At 43.1% G+C, this 16,846-nt stretch overlaps 1 protein-coding gene across 4 annotated transcripts in view; it reads left to right on the plus strand.

The window, feature by feature from the left end:
- MYO1D (myosin ID) overlaps window positions 1-16,846 on the plus strand; it is a 175,961-nt gene that overhangs the window by 16,172 nt on the left and 142,943 nt on the right. For all 4 annotated transcript variants that reach the window (XR_014518099.1, XR_014518100.1, XM_083469533.1 and 1 more), the window contains exon 2: window positions 15,824-16,032. Coding sequence is in view for 2 of the 4 variants with exons in the window: in XM_083469533.1 (XP_083325659.1) it covers window positions 15,824-16,032 (209 nt within the window). In the remaining 2 variants the exon portion in view is untranslated. The remainder of the gene's footprint in view (window positions 1-15,823; window positions 16,033-16,846) is intronic.

The following is a 16,846-nucleotide window of genomic DNA, read 5'->3' on the forward strand; positions in this document are numbered from 1 at the left end:
TATTTTGATGTCTATAAGCATTCTTCTGTTGTCTATTCATATGTAGGCAGGGCAGGTGGTATAAATAGATTTTTAAAAGTACATCACATCTGGTTGGCTTTAGCTTCAACATTTGTCTTACATTTCGGTCATGAGCCTAAATGGATGATCAACACTGTCCTTACCATTAAACCAAACAAGCACAACTCTTGTTTATGCTGGCAAAGAGAACCACAGGCTAAATATGACTTGTTTCACTGGGCAGCATGAAACCTTGTTCTGCCACATCTGTTAAATAGGAAAACAGGTAGCTCCTGATAAATGATAGGCAAGGTAAATATGTATTAAGCGAATTTGTATCTGTAGGGAACTGCTTTCTGATTCAGGTGTGTTCTCTGCAACTTATGTGCGAGAGAATAACTTTTGGTATGCTAACACTGAATTCAGCAATGTGCAAAATTTAGTTTTAGCTTGGCACACTTTGTCCTATTACAGGAGCAAATGGGCAGCAATGGGAATGTAGGATCATGAGGGAGGTGTTTGTCAATGATAAAATTTTTGAATTGGTCACAATTGTGACTTTCAGAAATATACAGATATCCCCGCAGTGCTCACTGAAGTTCAGCTGGGAGTTTTTCCTTACTTTTTTTTTAAAAAATAATCTGGGTTGGTGCCCAAAACTCACTGAAATCGGTTGGCTAGAGAGCTCCAAGTTTGCAGCTATTTTTACTGCTTGCTGTTGGCTGCTTGTTTCCTCCAGAGAACTACAAAGACGATTTGTTCTTTTCAAGTCCTTCTTTATTATGATTATGAATTGTCCAGTGCCAACTGTGAAGGAGGAAATACCGAATAACCCACTGTAGCACTGCAAATGTGCTGTCTGGAACAAAGACTATCCAGCAAATATTTATTGCTGCTTCAGGCTTTGCTGCCTTATGATGTGACCTTAATGTTGGTGTTTTCTAGATAAATAAATGTGATTTTTGCTTGTTCGTTAAATCACTTCTCTAGCAATAGAATGGAAAAACTCAAAGCTTATCTAATATTTATTGCTGACATACCTCGTGGACCATCTCTCCCCTTATTAAATGATCCAACCCACACCCGGCAATCATAATCTGAGGTCTTTCTTCATGTGCCTCCCCATGAGAGGTCTAGAGGGTGGCTGCATGAGAACGGTCCTTTTCTGTGATGACTCCCCATTTGTGGAATGCTTTCCCCAGGGAGGCTTACCTGGCATCTGCGTTGCATATCTTCAGGCACCAAGCAAAAACATTCCTCTTCTCTAGGCCTTTGGCTAAATAAACAATCTATGGCCTTTTAAACTATGTGTGGGGGTGTTTATTGTTTTGTTTGCTGTTATGTATTTTTGTGTCTTCATGCTGTAAACCGTTCTGAGATCCTCATTTAATTAAAAGAATAATATAAAGAATAAGACTATAAATTGCCCAATTATAATACATTGTCCAAACAAATCCCGATATTTAAATTTGTTTCATGCCACTCCTTTTGTATTCTCTCAGTATTCTCACAGTGGAATAATCTCCTGAACTGTAGCTACCTAAAATCCAGGTTATAGGGCCTGCAAGCTAGATTCCAGGGAACTGTGATTCAATGAGTTATGTAGGCAGTGGAACTGATGAACCATGGAACCACCTACAGAACATCATTGGCATGGGTAGCTTATTGCAGACAGACATTGTGCCGTTTCCATATACTATGTAAGAATCTGATTATTACATCATTATTTCTGTTCTTCTTGCCATTCTGTCATGTTGGCTGCAAGGGGCATGCTTGGCCTGTGTGTGGAGTATGAAGAAAAGAGCTGGGCAAGCATTGCTATATGGATCTGGATTTCTAAACTGTACCTGTTTAGACAAAATAAGACAGAATCCTTTATCATCAGTCTGAATTTATTGCAACCTGATTTTTTAAGGCAATAGCCTACTTCACTGCATGCATAAGACTGTAGTGATCTGCAACCAGTATTAAAATTGTTTGCATGTTCTTTTTAGACAGGGTCAGCTGCTGGATCCCAGTAATCCCTGGTGCAAATTAAAGTCACTGGCTTTCAGCTTAAATAAAATATGTGCCCCTGCTTATGAAAGTTGTGAGTGTTCACCCTTTCATCAGATCCTGAAAATTACATCAAATGTTCTGCAGTTTAATACTCTTCTTAAAATCTTGAAGCCACTGCCTGAACACTGTAGCACAAGTAAACAAACACCAGTGACCAACAGTGTACAGAAAACCAATTTCTGGTCTGTATGTTTATATACCTGGGGCCTGAGGCACGAGAAAGTAACTTGGCTGAAAGGAAGTGCAACGGGCGAGGGAGGGGTTGACATGCCCACTCTAAAAATGTCTGGTTTTACTACTACTCAAGTCTTTGGAATGTTTATGAATAAGTCTGTGAATGAATGGGATTACAAGGCAGAAAGGACACCCTTTTAAGGCCTTTACAAGCTTTGCTTAAACTTCATAATCATATGTATAGTGTAGATGTTTAACACTGTTGTCTACTTAATAAACTAATACCTCTCCTTTTCCTTAGCACAGCTGACACTCCTGATACTATCCTTGATTTCATGAACATTATTGGTTTATGATCTGCTTCGGTTGCTGTGGCCTGCACGGTTGGCAGGGAATGCAAATTATTGTAGGATTCTGTGCTTATTTGTGCTAAAAGGTTTTTTTTACATAGTGTGCTTGGAATTTGATTTTATCATTTCAGATCTGGGTCTTTCTTGACCACTTGGGCAATACAATGTCAACATCTCCCATTTAAAAAATCTTTATTCTCCCAGCAAAGGTACTGCATCTAAACATAATACAGAAACTGGCAAACCCTGGACCAGATCCTGCTCTTTGGGAAGTTTCACTTCACTCCTTCTTTTGCATTCCAGGAGGGTAACTCCCATGGTGTCATCAGAGCTTGTCAGCAGTCCACCTTGAAAAATGAGGAGGAGCTTTGCCTTCCATCCCTACCTCCTCTGCTTTGTGGCCATCTTAATACCAATTGCTTACTGGAGTCTGTAAACCGGAGTAGATTCCTCTACATAATGGTGCCAGCTTTCTTAGTTTGGGGTGATTGAGGAGAAGATTAGCTTTTGCTTGTAAGGTTTGGGACAGGCTGTTGTTGCTGTATTAGTTTCAGAGCATTATGGTTGTGTTCACACAACTGCTAAAGAGTCTGGGGGTTGGGAACCTTAGGCTTTCAAGATGTTGTTGGACTAAAGTTTTCATCCTCCCTAACTGTTGGCCGTGCTGGCTGGGGCTGATAGGAGTTGGGGGTCCACAACAACAAGAAGAAGAAGAGTTTGGATTTGATACCCCGCTTTATCACTACCCTAAGGAGTCTCAAAGCGGCTCACAATCTCCTTTCCCTTCCTCCCCCACAACACATACTCTGTGAGGTGAATGAGGCTGAGAGACTTCAAAGAAGTGTGACTGGCCCAAGGTCGCCCAGCAGCTGCATGTGGAGGAGCGGAGACGCGAACCCGGTTCACCAGATTACAAGTCTACCGCTCTTAACCACTACACCACACTGGCTCTTCTTGTTTGTTGAACACCTTGGAACTTGTACGTTTCGGCTCCTGAACAATCAAAAACTGGAAGTGTGCTGGAAGGTTTTCGAACAGTTTTGGGAAGCTGATTATCCGGCGTGGCTTCTGCAGCTTCTGATTGGCTCCAGGACACTCCTGCAGCCATTCGTAAGCCACGTCTTGGTTTTCAAATGGTTCCGGGACAGAACACATTCTGTTCGAGAATCAAGGTACGACTGTATCTAGAGAGCCACACAGTGAGGATAGAAAAGCTAGGAGCCAAATGGCTTCTGGGACCTGGGTTGTGGGGGCCAAAACAGAATGTATAGTTGCCTGGGGGGGGGGTTGGCAACACTTTTTTATTTATTCTTTTGATAAGCATGAATTAATATGCAATTCACATAAGTGACACATGGTTAATATCACATTTTTAGCAGAAATTGTTAATACATGTGTAATTTGGTGTTAGCAATAAGAACATTGGTGCCATACTTGAGTTTTCAAAACACTCTACTCTTCATTGTTAAACTCCTTAACATATTGTCTATCCTTAACATTTACTTTGAGGCTTCAAAGCACAATACATTTCAGTAATCCTTGAGTGTCAGCCAGGCGCAAAAAAGGGCACCCAGACCACAAATGAAGAATTTTTAGGCGCGAAATGCGCCTGGAGCCCTGCTAATTTCGAACCCCGGGGCTACCGGTTTCCCATCCCTGCAATAGAGTCTGCTTGCTGTGAGGCAACAAATGCCTGCTATTTCTGGCTATTGACTTTTAAGTCCCACCTGTGGTGAAATGGAAGTACTACCACTCTCTTGCTACATAGGGGAGTTCTGTTTTAAGAACATATAGCTGCTGAAAAAGGCATATGGCAAGCAGTATTGCCAGGCAGCAGCTCTGTGAACACTGTGGCACTTTTTCTTCTGGATACCGACATCATGAAGCCAATTTGTAGCTAAATATATGAGATTGTTTTCCTTATGTCACAGGGGCCACTTGTAGGCAAGTGCATTGCCCCAAATAGCCATGTGCCATCTTCATGAGGCAAATTTAGCTGCTTTCCCACTGTATATAGTTCAGAGTTGATTACAAGTGTATTTATTTATGTACCAATTATCTTTATCATCATCCTTAAGTCTCTTGAGTGCAAATTAGCCACTTTTGAGTCTGTTTGAAGGACTCTGGGTATTTCAGAAGCTTGAACTCTACTAATAAAATTTTTTAAGGAAGATGACTGCCTTGCCTGTTTTTTAGATCACTGTTCCGGCCATTGTTTCCATCTCCTTTTGTATCTTAAAAAAAAAGTGTACGATTATGATGGGCCACTTCACCTATTAGTTGTTGACAAGAAATGGTGACTTGTCGGAACTTGCAAGCTAATGTCTCATACCTCTGTGTTTTTCCAGCTGGAGTTGCATCAGTTTTGTTTTGTCATGGAACATACTGTTTTTTTCCTGGATATTACCATGGAGGGCTTGTTTTCAGTCAGGTTATATCAGAATTTAGCCCTTGCGTGTAGAGTGAGGGCTTCTCAGCATGAGCAGAATATACTCCCTTCAGATTGAGTAGCCGCAACTAACCCCTTCCCAATCCTGGGTCAGAGGGTTAAGTTCTAAGAAAGCTCGAGTTCCTCCTGTTAGTAATAGAGTACTGTTATGTAGTGTGTAGTGTTTAGTACAATGATTTTTAGCGGTAGGAAGACGAGAGGTTGGACAGTTGTTCCAATATCTTGTTGACATAGGCATGCAAATTACCTTAGACATGTCATCTTACACTTTTCCTGGAATGGAAATAATAACCAAAGATCAAATATAAATTTGCATTGCATCTTTCAGGGTCAAACATGTGCTTTGTCCATATGCAGAGAAAGTTACTGTGGCTGTCACAGCTCTTATTAAAATGTATCTTGGTAAAAGGCTAAGTTGCCTTGACTTCCTAATGTGTTTAAGATGGTTATTGGAAAGCATGTCTACTCCTTGACTATCAGAAATAGGTCTGGAGAAAGGTTTTTTCTAGGCCAGAGGGTTTCAGACTTTTTCACCTAAAAGAAAGCCTTTGCACTTTTGTGCTTAAGGACACTTATTTCTTGCCACAAACCTCCTGCTCAGTGCAGAGCATTCTTTGACATGTTCTTCAACAGCCTTCAATACGTTGCCTTCCAAATGTTAGACTACACTAACCATACTGTCTGGCGTTCCTGGGACATGCTCAGGGCCAATGGTGCTGGTTCTTCAGATCATCTGGAGGGCTTTTAAGTTGGGGAAGGCTGCTCTATGGTACATCATCATACATGCAGGTCACTAGACATTAGACTGCACACACCCATGTGAACTGTGTGTGTGAGCAAACACCCTCTCTGTAGTTGTGTTGTGGCAGCGATGATAATAAAATATCCGTTGATATGCCTCCAATTAATTTTGGGGTTCCCCAGTTTAAAGATGATGGTCCTAGTGCCTTAATATTTTTCCTTGGCTGGGTCCAATATATCAACAGCCATTTATGCCAGTATTTCTCTAACCTTATGTCCTCTCAAGTCCCCGGACCTGTTTGCAACCATATCTTCAGCAAGCAAATGTGCAGAGTCCTCACACACAGCTGTACATCTCTAGTTCGCTGCTTGTAAGGCTTTGTTGACTGGAGTGCTAATCCAGCACTGGCATTCGAAGAGGAGTAGGATAAGGCATTTCAGCCTCCCTCTTAAACTAGCCAGTTAGTGAAGGAAGGCAGGAGGAGGGAGAGCTGCGCCCACATCTTTCCTGAGCTTTCATACTTAGCATAGCACATTTGGGTGGCTGCTATTGCTAAACTGCTGCTAGAAATTTGCCTTTGGCTTTGTTTGCTGTAAGATTCTCTTCTTCCATGGAGGTTTGCCTCATCTTCATTGAGGTTTTATATTGCGTCTCTTAGCAAGTACTTCTGGGTTTCTCTTGATCAGTGGCTCTCAGAGCTTCAGAGGGAGCTGATTTGTCGCTACCTATCTTCTACATTGTGTGTAGAGTGGTACCTCGGGTTAAGTACTTAATTCGTTCCGGAGGTCTGTTCTTAACCTGAAACTGTTCTTAACCTGAAGCACCACTTTAGCTAATGGGGTCACCTGCTGCCGCATGATTTCTGTTCTCATCCTGAAGCAAAGTTCTTAACCTGAAGCACTATTTCTGGGTTAGCGGAGTCTGTAACCTGAAGCGTATGTAACCTGAAGCGTATGTAACCCGAGGTACCACTGTATAGTATTGGGTGTGTTCTGGATGCCTTCTCATTTTGTGCAGGTGATTGCTAGGACCAAAAGGCCTGGCTGGCACCCTGTACAAGCCCCTAGTTCTCACAAGCAGCAGGTGAGGTGATAATCCTGTGTCTAGACTTGGTCACTTCAGACCGAAGGTGAGGTGTTGCATGACTGAATGCCTTTCCATACCAAATAATAATAAATTCCTGCAGAGAACTAGGTGTCAAGGAGCAGGGTTCTAGCCAAGTTTTCTCCTTGACACGTATATAGTTGTTGTTTTAAATGAAGCATCAGTCAGTCAAGTGAGCCTCTCCTGCAGCCTGAAGAGGTCTGTGCTCAGGATTGCCATCTCAAGTGTTATTTGGGAAGGCTGAGTACATGTCCAGGACTATGCCCCAGAACCCTCTCTGTACAACATTATGCATATTTTTCATGCTTAGATGTACTGTACAGGAGTTGTCAGCAAGATGAATAGATTTGCATATGAGAGTAGGGGAATTGCTATGAAATGTGTTTCCACATGGATTCTTTAGGGGACTTTATGCACCCCATCAGTGTATTGGATCACCTGTGACCACCTGAACTGGTATTCAGAACATTCATTATAATGTTGGAGGGCAATTCCAAGACTGGTACCTAACCATTCTTGTGCCTGCTGAGACTTACTGGGTTGGCACCAGATCACTTTCTCTGTTACGTATTTGTTGTTGCATTTTCTGTGGTCCAGAAATAAAGCACCAGTCCTAGGGAGTTCAGGATGCTTCCATGACAAGCTGCGTACAATAATGTCTTAACATGGACAGTGGCGTAGCGTGGGTTGTCAGCACCCGGGGCAAGGCAAGTAATTTGCGCCCCCTAACCCGTGGATTTGGGCCCCCTAACCCGTGGATTTGCGCCCCCTAACCCTAACCCCCAGATGTTGCGCCCGGTGCGGCCGGCCCCCCCTGCACCCCCCACGCTACGCCACTGAACATGGAAAATACACTGTAGCATTCCATTAACATTCAAGGCATGAAATAACTCGTCAACAAAAGAGCAATAATACTGTGCTCAGTCTCTGTTGGGTTACATATTATCGTGCCTTAGAAAGTTTAATTTAACATTGCCCCATGAGTATGCTACTGGTGATAATAAATGGTCTGTTTAAACCAAAAAATGGGAAGAGGAAACAAAAGGCAATATAGTATAATGTTTTGGTTACACTGGCATCTTCTTGTCTTGAATCAGCTTATGGGGCGCATCTAGTTCAGTTATTTCTGTGCGTTTTATGTTCTTTGGAGAAGGCCTGCTGCCTTTCCTGACTATTTCTAGGACTGGAGGACTAAATCGGTACATTCAAAAGCCCAGGCTCAAACACAATGTTCTATTCAGAAGTTCCCAGTGTTCACAGAGCAGTACCGAGTATGAGTTTGACAAATGTAGAATATTTTTAAGAGAACAATGAAGCATCTGATGCTGCAATAGCAGCTTGTGGCTAGCTGATGGCAAGAAACAGCTCGGGATACCTATAAGAAATCTTGTCTTTCCGCTCCTATACTTCAATAGTAGGAAGCAGAGGGGCTAAATTGGCAGCAAGACTCAGTGTAAATTAAAGGGGGAGGGGGTTGCAGCTGGGTTTAATTTTCACAGAATGTATGTCCCTTGTGTGTAATCTTCCATCTGCTATATGGTAGCAATCCAGGCCTGTCCTCTGTGACTCTGGTGGTACCCACTAGTGGTATGTACCGTATTTTTCGCTCTATAAGACACACATTTTCCCTCCTAAAAAGTAAGGGGAAATGTGTGTGTGTCTTATGGAGCGAATGCAGGCTTCGCATGGCTATCCTAGAAGCCAGAACAGCAAGAGGGATCTCTGCTCAGTGATCCCTCTTGCTGTTCTGGCTTCTGGGATAGCCGCGCGAAGCCTCTTCAGGGCAGGGGGAGCCTTCCTCCTGCTGCCCTGAAGAGGCTTTGCGTTGCTTTCGCTGAAGCCAGAACAGCAAGAGGGATGGCTGTGCAGCGATCCCTCTTGCTGTTCTGGCTTCTGGGATTCAGAATATTTCCCCCCCCTTGTTTTCCTCCTCCAAAAACTAGGTGTGTCTTATAGAGCGAAAAATACGGTAGTTCATACACTGCAGTGGTTGCTACAAGTTTTGCTCTTGGTTCATTCATAGTGCAGCGTGAAAGATTCTTGGCTTCACATGCCCTCCATGGTGATGTCTCCAGATAAAAGGGATTACTAAACTGCTACCCTTGTACAACACTTGTTTGTTTCATTAGAACTTAAGCTAAAGAAATTCATGAACGTGCCCTCGGTGATAGATTTTAGTTGCTTTACCAGGAAACATTTCTTCAGGACATGGAAATTGGCCAAAGGAGCACATTCCAAATCGCACAGGTAAAATAGTAAGGAAATCAAAACACTCCCCCCCCCCTTTGTACTATGTCTAGATTCCTGTCATGAATGAGGATTGGTTTATGACCTTATAATGTAATGTCCGTGTTGTGAAGCTTTTCACCCCTACACCTGTTGTTCGGAGTAAAAAGGGTGATTACTTGGGGTCGGAGGCAACTAAAAGAAAAAGTTGGGGAGAAAAGAGGTGAATGAGGTAGTGTTGAAAGAGTTATGTTTCTGCCATATTGGAGGTAAGTAGGGGAAACCAGGTAGATGCTAAGAAATGAGAATGAACAACAACCCAACGAATGTCTACTTGGAAGAAAATCCTATTGAAATCAATGAGACCTACCCCCACATCTGTGTGTAGAATTGCACCCTATAATAAGAGCAAAACTTGTGCCCCAGGTGTGTTTTTTTAAAGAATGGGTTGCTAATTGGTTAAAGTGCCATTATTCTGAGTCCTAAGATGTTCAGTTTTGATGATAGCTTAATGCACAGCTGCAGGATTTGGCATAATATGCCAAATTTCCTCAATGCCAATACCACGTCATTAATGTTGACCCTGCTGAAAATTAGTGAAAACACCCCCCCAACATTCCCAGAAGCATAATCTTTTAGGCACCTTAAAGAACTTCTGCAGCTCAAGCAAGAGCCTGCATTATATGGGGCCTAACTTACTCTTTCCCCCAATTATTAACAAGCTCAGAAGTTTGCTAAATAGTGTGGTATTCAGGTGCAGTGTTTCAGAAGGGGCTAAATACTGCAGGTGCATCACCAAATCTTCTTTTACTTGACAATCCTTTAACTCCTCCCTCTGTAAAGCTGTTACTTATGTTTTCATGTGTATATTTTGTGTGTATGTAACACTTCTGCCTGGATCACATTCTCTGTTAATTTTAGTGAAATGGAATTGGAAGCATGTGTGCTTAGATGTGCATTACCCTTTGTTTTGCATTATCCTAAAGGCAAAAAAACTCGTAACTCTTCTTTTCTTTTCTTTTCTTTTCTTTTCTTTTCTTTGTCAGGGAGGTCCTTCCAGGTGCCTCCTATTCTATTCTTTTCTCTCTGTGTGCGTGTTCTTTCTTTCTGTGTGTATAGTATAATTACTTGGAGTTAGCTAGTTGGTTGGTTAAAACAAATTAGGCAGGTGGCAATGGGAATTTTTTTTTCTTGGCAGAAGGCACCATTGCTGCAGCCTCTGTCTGTTCCAGGAAACCAATCAGTTATCCCTCTGCTGCCTTTCTCTTTTCCTTTCTGCCGTAATATCTGCAGATAAAACAGGCATCGCAAGCCTGGCTTGCACTCCGCAGCCCTCAAATGTGGAGGAGGAATGCCTCACAGTACCCACTGACGCAAGCAGAAAGAAAAGTGTTCTTACACTCCTGCGTTTAGTGGTTTGGCTTTTATTTGCTTCTGTCCAAGGTCTTTTGCTCTGTAATATGCCGAAATTGCACTGTGCAGAAAAACAGTTTCCCCTCACAAACTCCATATTCTTGCTGTTTGCCTTTCCCTAAATAGTGGCATGCCCCATTTTGTCTTCTGTATTTCCCAAATCCTTCCACTTTCTTCTTAAACTGCTGCAATAACCTTTCAACATGCCTTATTTAGAGAAACAAGTTATTGAGCTGTGTGTGTGTTCGTTCTGGCAGGAGGGCAGGAGGATGAATTTCTGGTCGGGCCAGTAAAAGTCTGACCTTTTGGCAACCCTCGAATTACAAGCCCATCCTGCTCCCCTTCCAGACTTCCTTCAAAGGAGAACTTGCCCCGTTTAAGAGTTTTGTGTGAGTAAATTGCTTATCCTTGCCCTGCCCTTGCTTCTCAGCCCCATTCAGGAAAGGAGGGGCTCAAAATGCACGCTGAATGGCATTTCCTACTCTGGAATTGGCAGCCCTTGATGCTGAGTTGAAAAGGGCGTAGGGCTCTTTGGTTTTCACTTGTAAATCTATTAACATTTATTGCAGGTGTGCATACTTCATAAGCAAGAGCGAAAATGAGATCAATGTCTAGGGAGGGTGTATCAAAATGCTTCTGGGATTGTAAAACTCCATTGAAACCTGAACTCTCTGGGATATATCTAACTAAATGCTACTCAGAGCAGATCCATTAAAATAAGTGGGCTTAAGTTAGTCAGATCCATCAATTAATTGGGTCTGCTCTGAGTAAGACTTCATTGGCTAGACTCCTTTGTCTTTGGACACAAGTCAGTAATGCTGAACTTTCCCACTACTTACAAAGGAAATTCTTTCAGTAAGAAAACATTCCACACTAGATGAAATTTGGGATTCCGCCCCCCTTTACCTGTGTGTTCAGTGGGAAAAGAATTCAAATAGGTTGAGAATTTGTGAAACGGTTAAGGAATATCTCGTGTGAGATTAGCAGAAGGCGCTTGACTGCTGGGATTTTTTTTTCAGCATCTTTATAGCAATCTGGATGTTATGCAGTAGCATGGGCGTAGCCAGGATTTTTGTTGGAGGGGCATGTATTTTATTGGGGGGGGGGCAGAACCTCAGCTATATATTTTTATTGATTTTGTTGACTGCCCCTCCCTGCCCCCCTCCCGGCTACACCCATGTGCAGTAGCACATGAAACTTAAAATACTGTATTTGGAAACCCTGAACTCATGTAGAAGCCTCTGCTGAGTGGCTGTTTTACGGTACTTTAGAAAACACAGGCAACTCCATATAGCACTGGTATACATCAGCAGCTGAGCTGAGCAGGGAGCAACCTGTGATCTTCACTGCACACTTGGTTTGGTCTTCCTTTCTCAAATTGAGCAATGGAAAAGGATTTGTCATATCCTGCTGTGTGTTTTAAGGGCATGGCACTGTGTTTGGGCCAGGATTGTGGTTCAGTCAGCTATCGTCTTTTAGAGTGAGTTAGGAAGTATACTGATCCCACCTAGTGGTGAAGGATCAGTAACAGGCTGCAGAAGATGGGGAGGTGTGTGTGTGTGTGTGTGTGTGTGTGTGTGTGTGTGTTTTGTTTTGTTTTGTTTTGTGTTGTTTTTTTTTTTGAAAGAATGTGGCAGGCAGGGAAGAAGAGGCTGCACAGTAAACAATCTCTTAGGTCAGGGGTAGGCAACCTAAGGCCCGAGGGGCCGGATGCGGCCCAATTGCCTTCTCAATCTGGCCCACGGACAGTCTGGGAATCAGCGTGTTTTTACATGAGTAGAATGCGTCCTTTTATTTAAAATGCATCTCTGGGTGGGGCATAGAAATTCGTTCTTTTCCCTCCCTTTAAAATATAGTCCGGTCCACCACATGGTCTGATGGACGGTGGACCAGCCCATGGCTGAAAAAGGTTGCTGACCCCTGTCTTAGGTCATCCATAGGGAAGGCTCTCACATTGGTGTGCTAGAATCCTTTTGGACCCCAAAAAGAGATTAAAGATGCAGAAGTTTGAACTTAAGAGCCTGCCCTTTATGGTTTCTGTGCAGTCACACACATGCAGTCTGGAGCATTTAAGACATTTCTAGAGCTTCAGAGAGCATTTTAGTCTCTACCCTCGAGTAGGGAAACTCGGTGCCATGTGACTGACTTGAGAGTAAGAAAAACATCTCTTTTCCTCAGCTCTGGTTTGACAATGTTGTGAACTGGAAGAGACAGCAGCAGCAGCAGAAGAGTGCCCTATTGTTGGACCTATTACTTATAAGGCTCAGGGGGAGCTGGCAGATGCTGACAGATGCCTCCCCGGGCCCCCACCACCTAGCAAGATATTCTGCTTGAGAAAGCCACAGGTTAAAGGAAACGAAGCGAAGTGATCCTGCTCCTCCAGCTCCAGACCTGCCAAGATCACCCCCAGAACCCCAGAGCAGAGGTGGCAGCATGCCTGAGTGGAAGCCCAGAGCCAAAGTTACAGTGCCCATCTGGCATTATAAGTTCTCTGGGCTCTGAGCCCTGCTCTTGAGGAAGAAAACCTGAATTCCTCTTCTGCTACAGATCAGGGCCACCATGGCATACCAGGAAAGGATAGAGCAGCAGAGCAGAACTTAACAGGGACTTGCCAGCTGCAAAGCAACACATTATTCTGCTCATTATTATCACATTAGTCCTTGACCCTCTTGACCTTTCTGATAAGGCAGAATTTTTGAGTCGCATACCAGGGACTGGCCACTTGGCCTTAACATTATGTTATGAGCTTCTCTTGTGAACTTTGCTCGTTCTGCTGTTGTGTCTCTCTCACACATTCCTTATCTTTCCTTATGATTTGTACAGTACTCTTTCATTGGTTTCCAAACACATTCCTGACATTTATTATACCTTTATTATTTAAAAAAGAACTTTGATCACCGTGCCATATTTTGAATGCTCTTACATTTCCCCTCGTTGTTAACAATAAATATTGTGCTATCATCTCCTTGTGTGTGGCTTACTGGACTTAAAACAAAAATGTTGTTGAGCAAAGTTTCCTAGCTTGGAAGCCCACAGCCTTTTGTTCAGGAGTGTCTTATAATCGCATCCTGTCTGCACTGCTTGCACTTTACCAAGCAGGCATGCCACGATACAACCCTTTGACTTGGAGCTTATCTCTGAGAAATTCCCTTAATACCGTTGGATGAGATAGCTGCATCAGGGTCCCTGAAACTGAGAGTCTGGTGAGTCAATCCCTTGAGTGGATTGTAGAGTTGTGTGAACCATTTTTTTCTGTTTGAGAAAGCCTTCCACACAGCAGATACACACAGTTTAAGTAGCGTAGGCTAATTGGAACATGCACTTTGCAGTAGTTCCCCCCTCCCTTCATTCCCTCCCCTTACCTGAAAATAACAAGAGACAAAAACCTGGATAAGGAGAGTTCACTAATATGCTATCTCTGCATTCATCGCTAGGACTGACAGCACTTCCTCACCCCAGGGATTGTATCAGCATGCAGTGCATCCTTGCTACTGAGTCAGTTTATGAGAAAGTTGTTTGAGCCTATGGTTACTGTGGATTTTATGCTCGCCTTTGAAGCTGCCCTTCTTGTGGCTTTAATGTCAGCTAGGTGTGCAAGTGAGTTATTATGCTCTGACTTGCCTTACATCAGATCTTTCCAAACTTCTCATGTTGGTGACACATTTTTTTAGGCATGCATCATTTTGCGACCCAGTAATTCAGTTTTATTAGCAAAGAGGAGGCGAAACTAACCCATTTCCAGCTTCAGGAGCATTTGCGTGACACACCTACACACTGCAGTTGACGCACTAACGTGTCGCAACACAGAGTTTGGAAAGTTCTGCCTTATATTATCCATACACAATGGCAACATTATTCTATAAGCTGATATCCCTTTCCTAACTTGAATACAAAGTGCCTTGGAATTTGTGTTTAGGAAGGATGTGTGTGAAATACTTTTTTTTTTTGTTAGGGCTACACTGGGAATTTAGACTTGCTTAAGAGTTTTTTTCACACAACCTTTTACATTTGTTTTGATGCAAACTGATTTTTCCCAACTAGATTTTTTAATGTTTTTAAAGTGGTCTTGTTTAGTGCTTCAGTTGTCACTTTCTGTATCGTAAATTAAAGTACAGGCAACTCCCAATTTACACGGAGGTTGCGTTCCAATGCACCACACATTTAAGTGAAATTGCGTATACAGTGGTACTTCTGGTTTCGAACGGGATCTGTTCCGGAGGCCCGTTCGCAACATGAAAAGCCCGCGACCTGAAGCGCCATATCTGCGCAGGTGCATGGCGTGATTTGGTGCTTCTGCACATGTATGAAGCACGATTGGCGAAACGCAGAAGTAACCCTTTCCGGTACTTCCGTATCGCCACGGGACGCAACCTGAAAAAACTTAACATGAAGCAAACGTAACATGAGGTATGACTGTATTTGAGACACCATTGAAAAAGCCTGCAAGCACCCCATTCTGCCCCCACTATTCTCTGTTCCACCCCCTTTTGTGACTTTTTGTGTCACTTCTGGGCTTGGCGTTCGGCGTGATGTGAGTGTGCACAGTCACACACATATTCATAGAATCATAGAATCATAGAGTTGGAATAGACCACAAGGGCCATCGAGTCCAACCCCCTGCCAAGCAGGAAACACCATCAGAGCACTCCTGACATATGGTTGTCAAGCCTCTGCTTAAAGACCTCCAAAGAAGGAGACTCCACCACATTCCTTGGCAGCAAATTCCACTGTCAAACAGCTCTTACTGTCAGGAAGTTCTTCCTAATGTTTAGGTGGAATCTTCTTTCTTGTAGTTTGGATCCATTGCTCCGTGCCCGCTTCTTATTGAATGTGCATAAATTGGGGGGGGGGGGTAGTTTGCTTGTACTAGCTTAATATTCTTCTAAAAGATGTTCCAGAATAGTGAGATTGGTATTTGGAGCCTTGATAAGCAGTCCTGGTAGTATGACTGTCTTCACAACTTCTTACACATGTTCACTTGAACCTATAAAAATTGTCATGAGAGCTAGATTCTTTTTCAGTGTAATAAAAACTGGTTCTCAGGATGTCTAATTCTGCTTCTAGATAACCAGATTCTATGTTTACATGGAAAACTTGGCGGCATGTACAGTGCCTATAATCCTTCCAAATGTACTACATATGTTTTCCATACAGGCTTTCAAACGTTATTACCTTTCTGTTAGTCTGTGAAATACTTGGGTCAATTGACTAACGGGTATGATCAAAAGCAGCTGAGGAGATGTGCAGAAACTCATGTATGCTCTTTGAAGTTAACTCTCTCTGTGTCCTTTGTCTTGCCCTGCCTAGGTTTGAAAAGGGACGGATCTACACTTTTATTGGGGAAGTGGTCGTTTCTGTAAACCCTTACAAGAACTTGAATATCTATGGACGGGACATGATTGAGCAGTACAAAGGTCGGGAGCTGTATGAGCGGCCCCCTCATCTCTTTGCTATTGCGGATGCTGCGTACAAAGCCATGAAGAGACGATCAAAGGATACCTGCATCGTAATATCAGGTGTGTTGCAGGGTACCTGCTACCTCCAACCTGAGTAACATTCTAACAGCCCATTTGAAAGTTGAAGCAAAGGAAGTGAGTCTGGCTGCAATTGCGTTGTTTCTTCTAGTGCAGGGATGGAGCAGTCACCCTGTAGTTGTTGTTGTTTTTTCCTGTTTCCTGTTGTTTCCTGTTTACGCACGCGCGCACACACACACACACACACGGCACTCAAGTGGCAGCAAAAGTACAATCAGCATTCCTAATTTTGCCCAAAGGGACCCAATTGAAATAATATCACCCACCCAACGCTGCTTTTGGGATTGGCGTTAATGGTGCTAATATGGTTCCATCGGGTCAATCCATGGCAAATTAGGAATACCGCCAGGCTGCTTGCTTGCAGCTTTGCTGAGACTTGAAGTGTCAACAAAGCTTCAAAAAACATAGATGAAGCAATTCTACAAACTCTGCTTTTAGCAGCGCGCCTTTCCCAACTTTCTCCCTCTCTAACACCCACCCCATCTCCAGTATAAAACTTAGAATATAAAGAGCTGTAATCTGTTGAATCAACCTCAGCTTAGGGCCAGACAGTGCTTTTTAAAGAGCTGAACATTGCCTGAGAGCTGTTTTGCTTCCTATGGTTTTCATGTTTCATTTTTTCCACACTGGTCAAAAGGGTTTTGCAGTGCTTTGAGGCAAATCCCACCCTAAAACCTGTTCACCAGAAGCAAAAGTGGAATGAACTTACATACCACAAGTTAGCAGTTCCTCTTTCTGTCCATCTTCTACTGCCTCAACACTGTATGCAACTTTCTAGAATGCCATACAGAGGTCT

Source organism: Podarcis liolepis (genome assembly GCF_965112155.1).
Source record: "Podarcis liolepis genome assembly, chromosome: 13".
Lineage (NCBI taxonomy): Eukaryota > Metazoa > Chordata > Lepidosauria > Squamata > Lacertidae > Podarcis > Podarcis liolepis.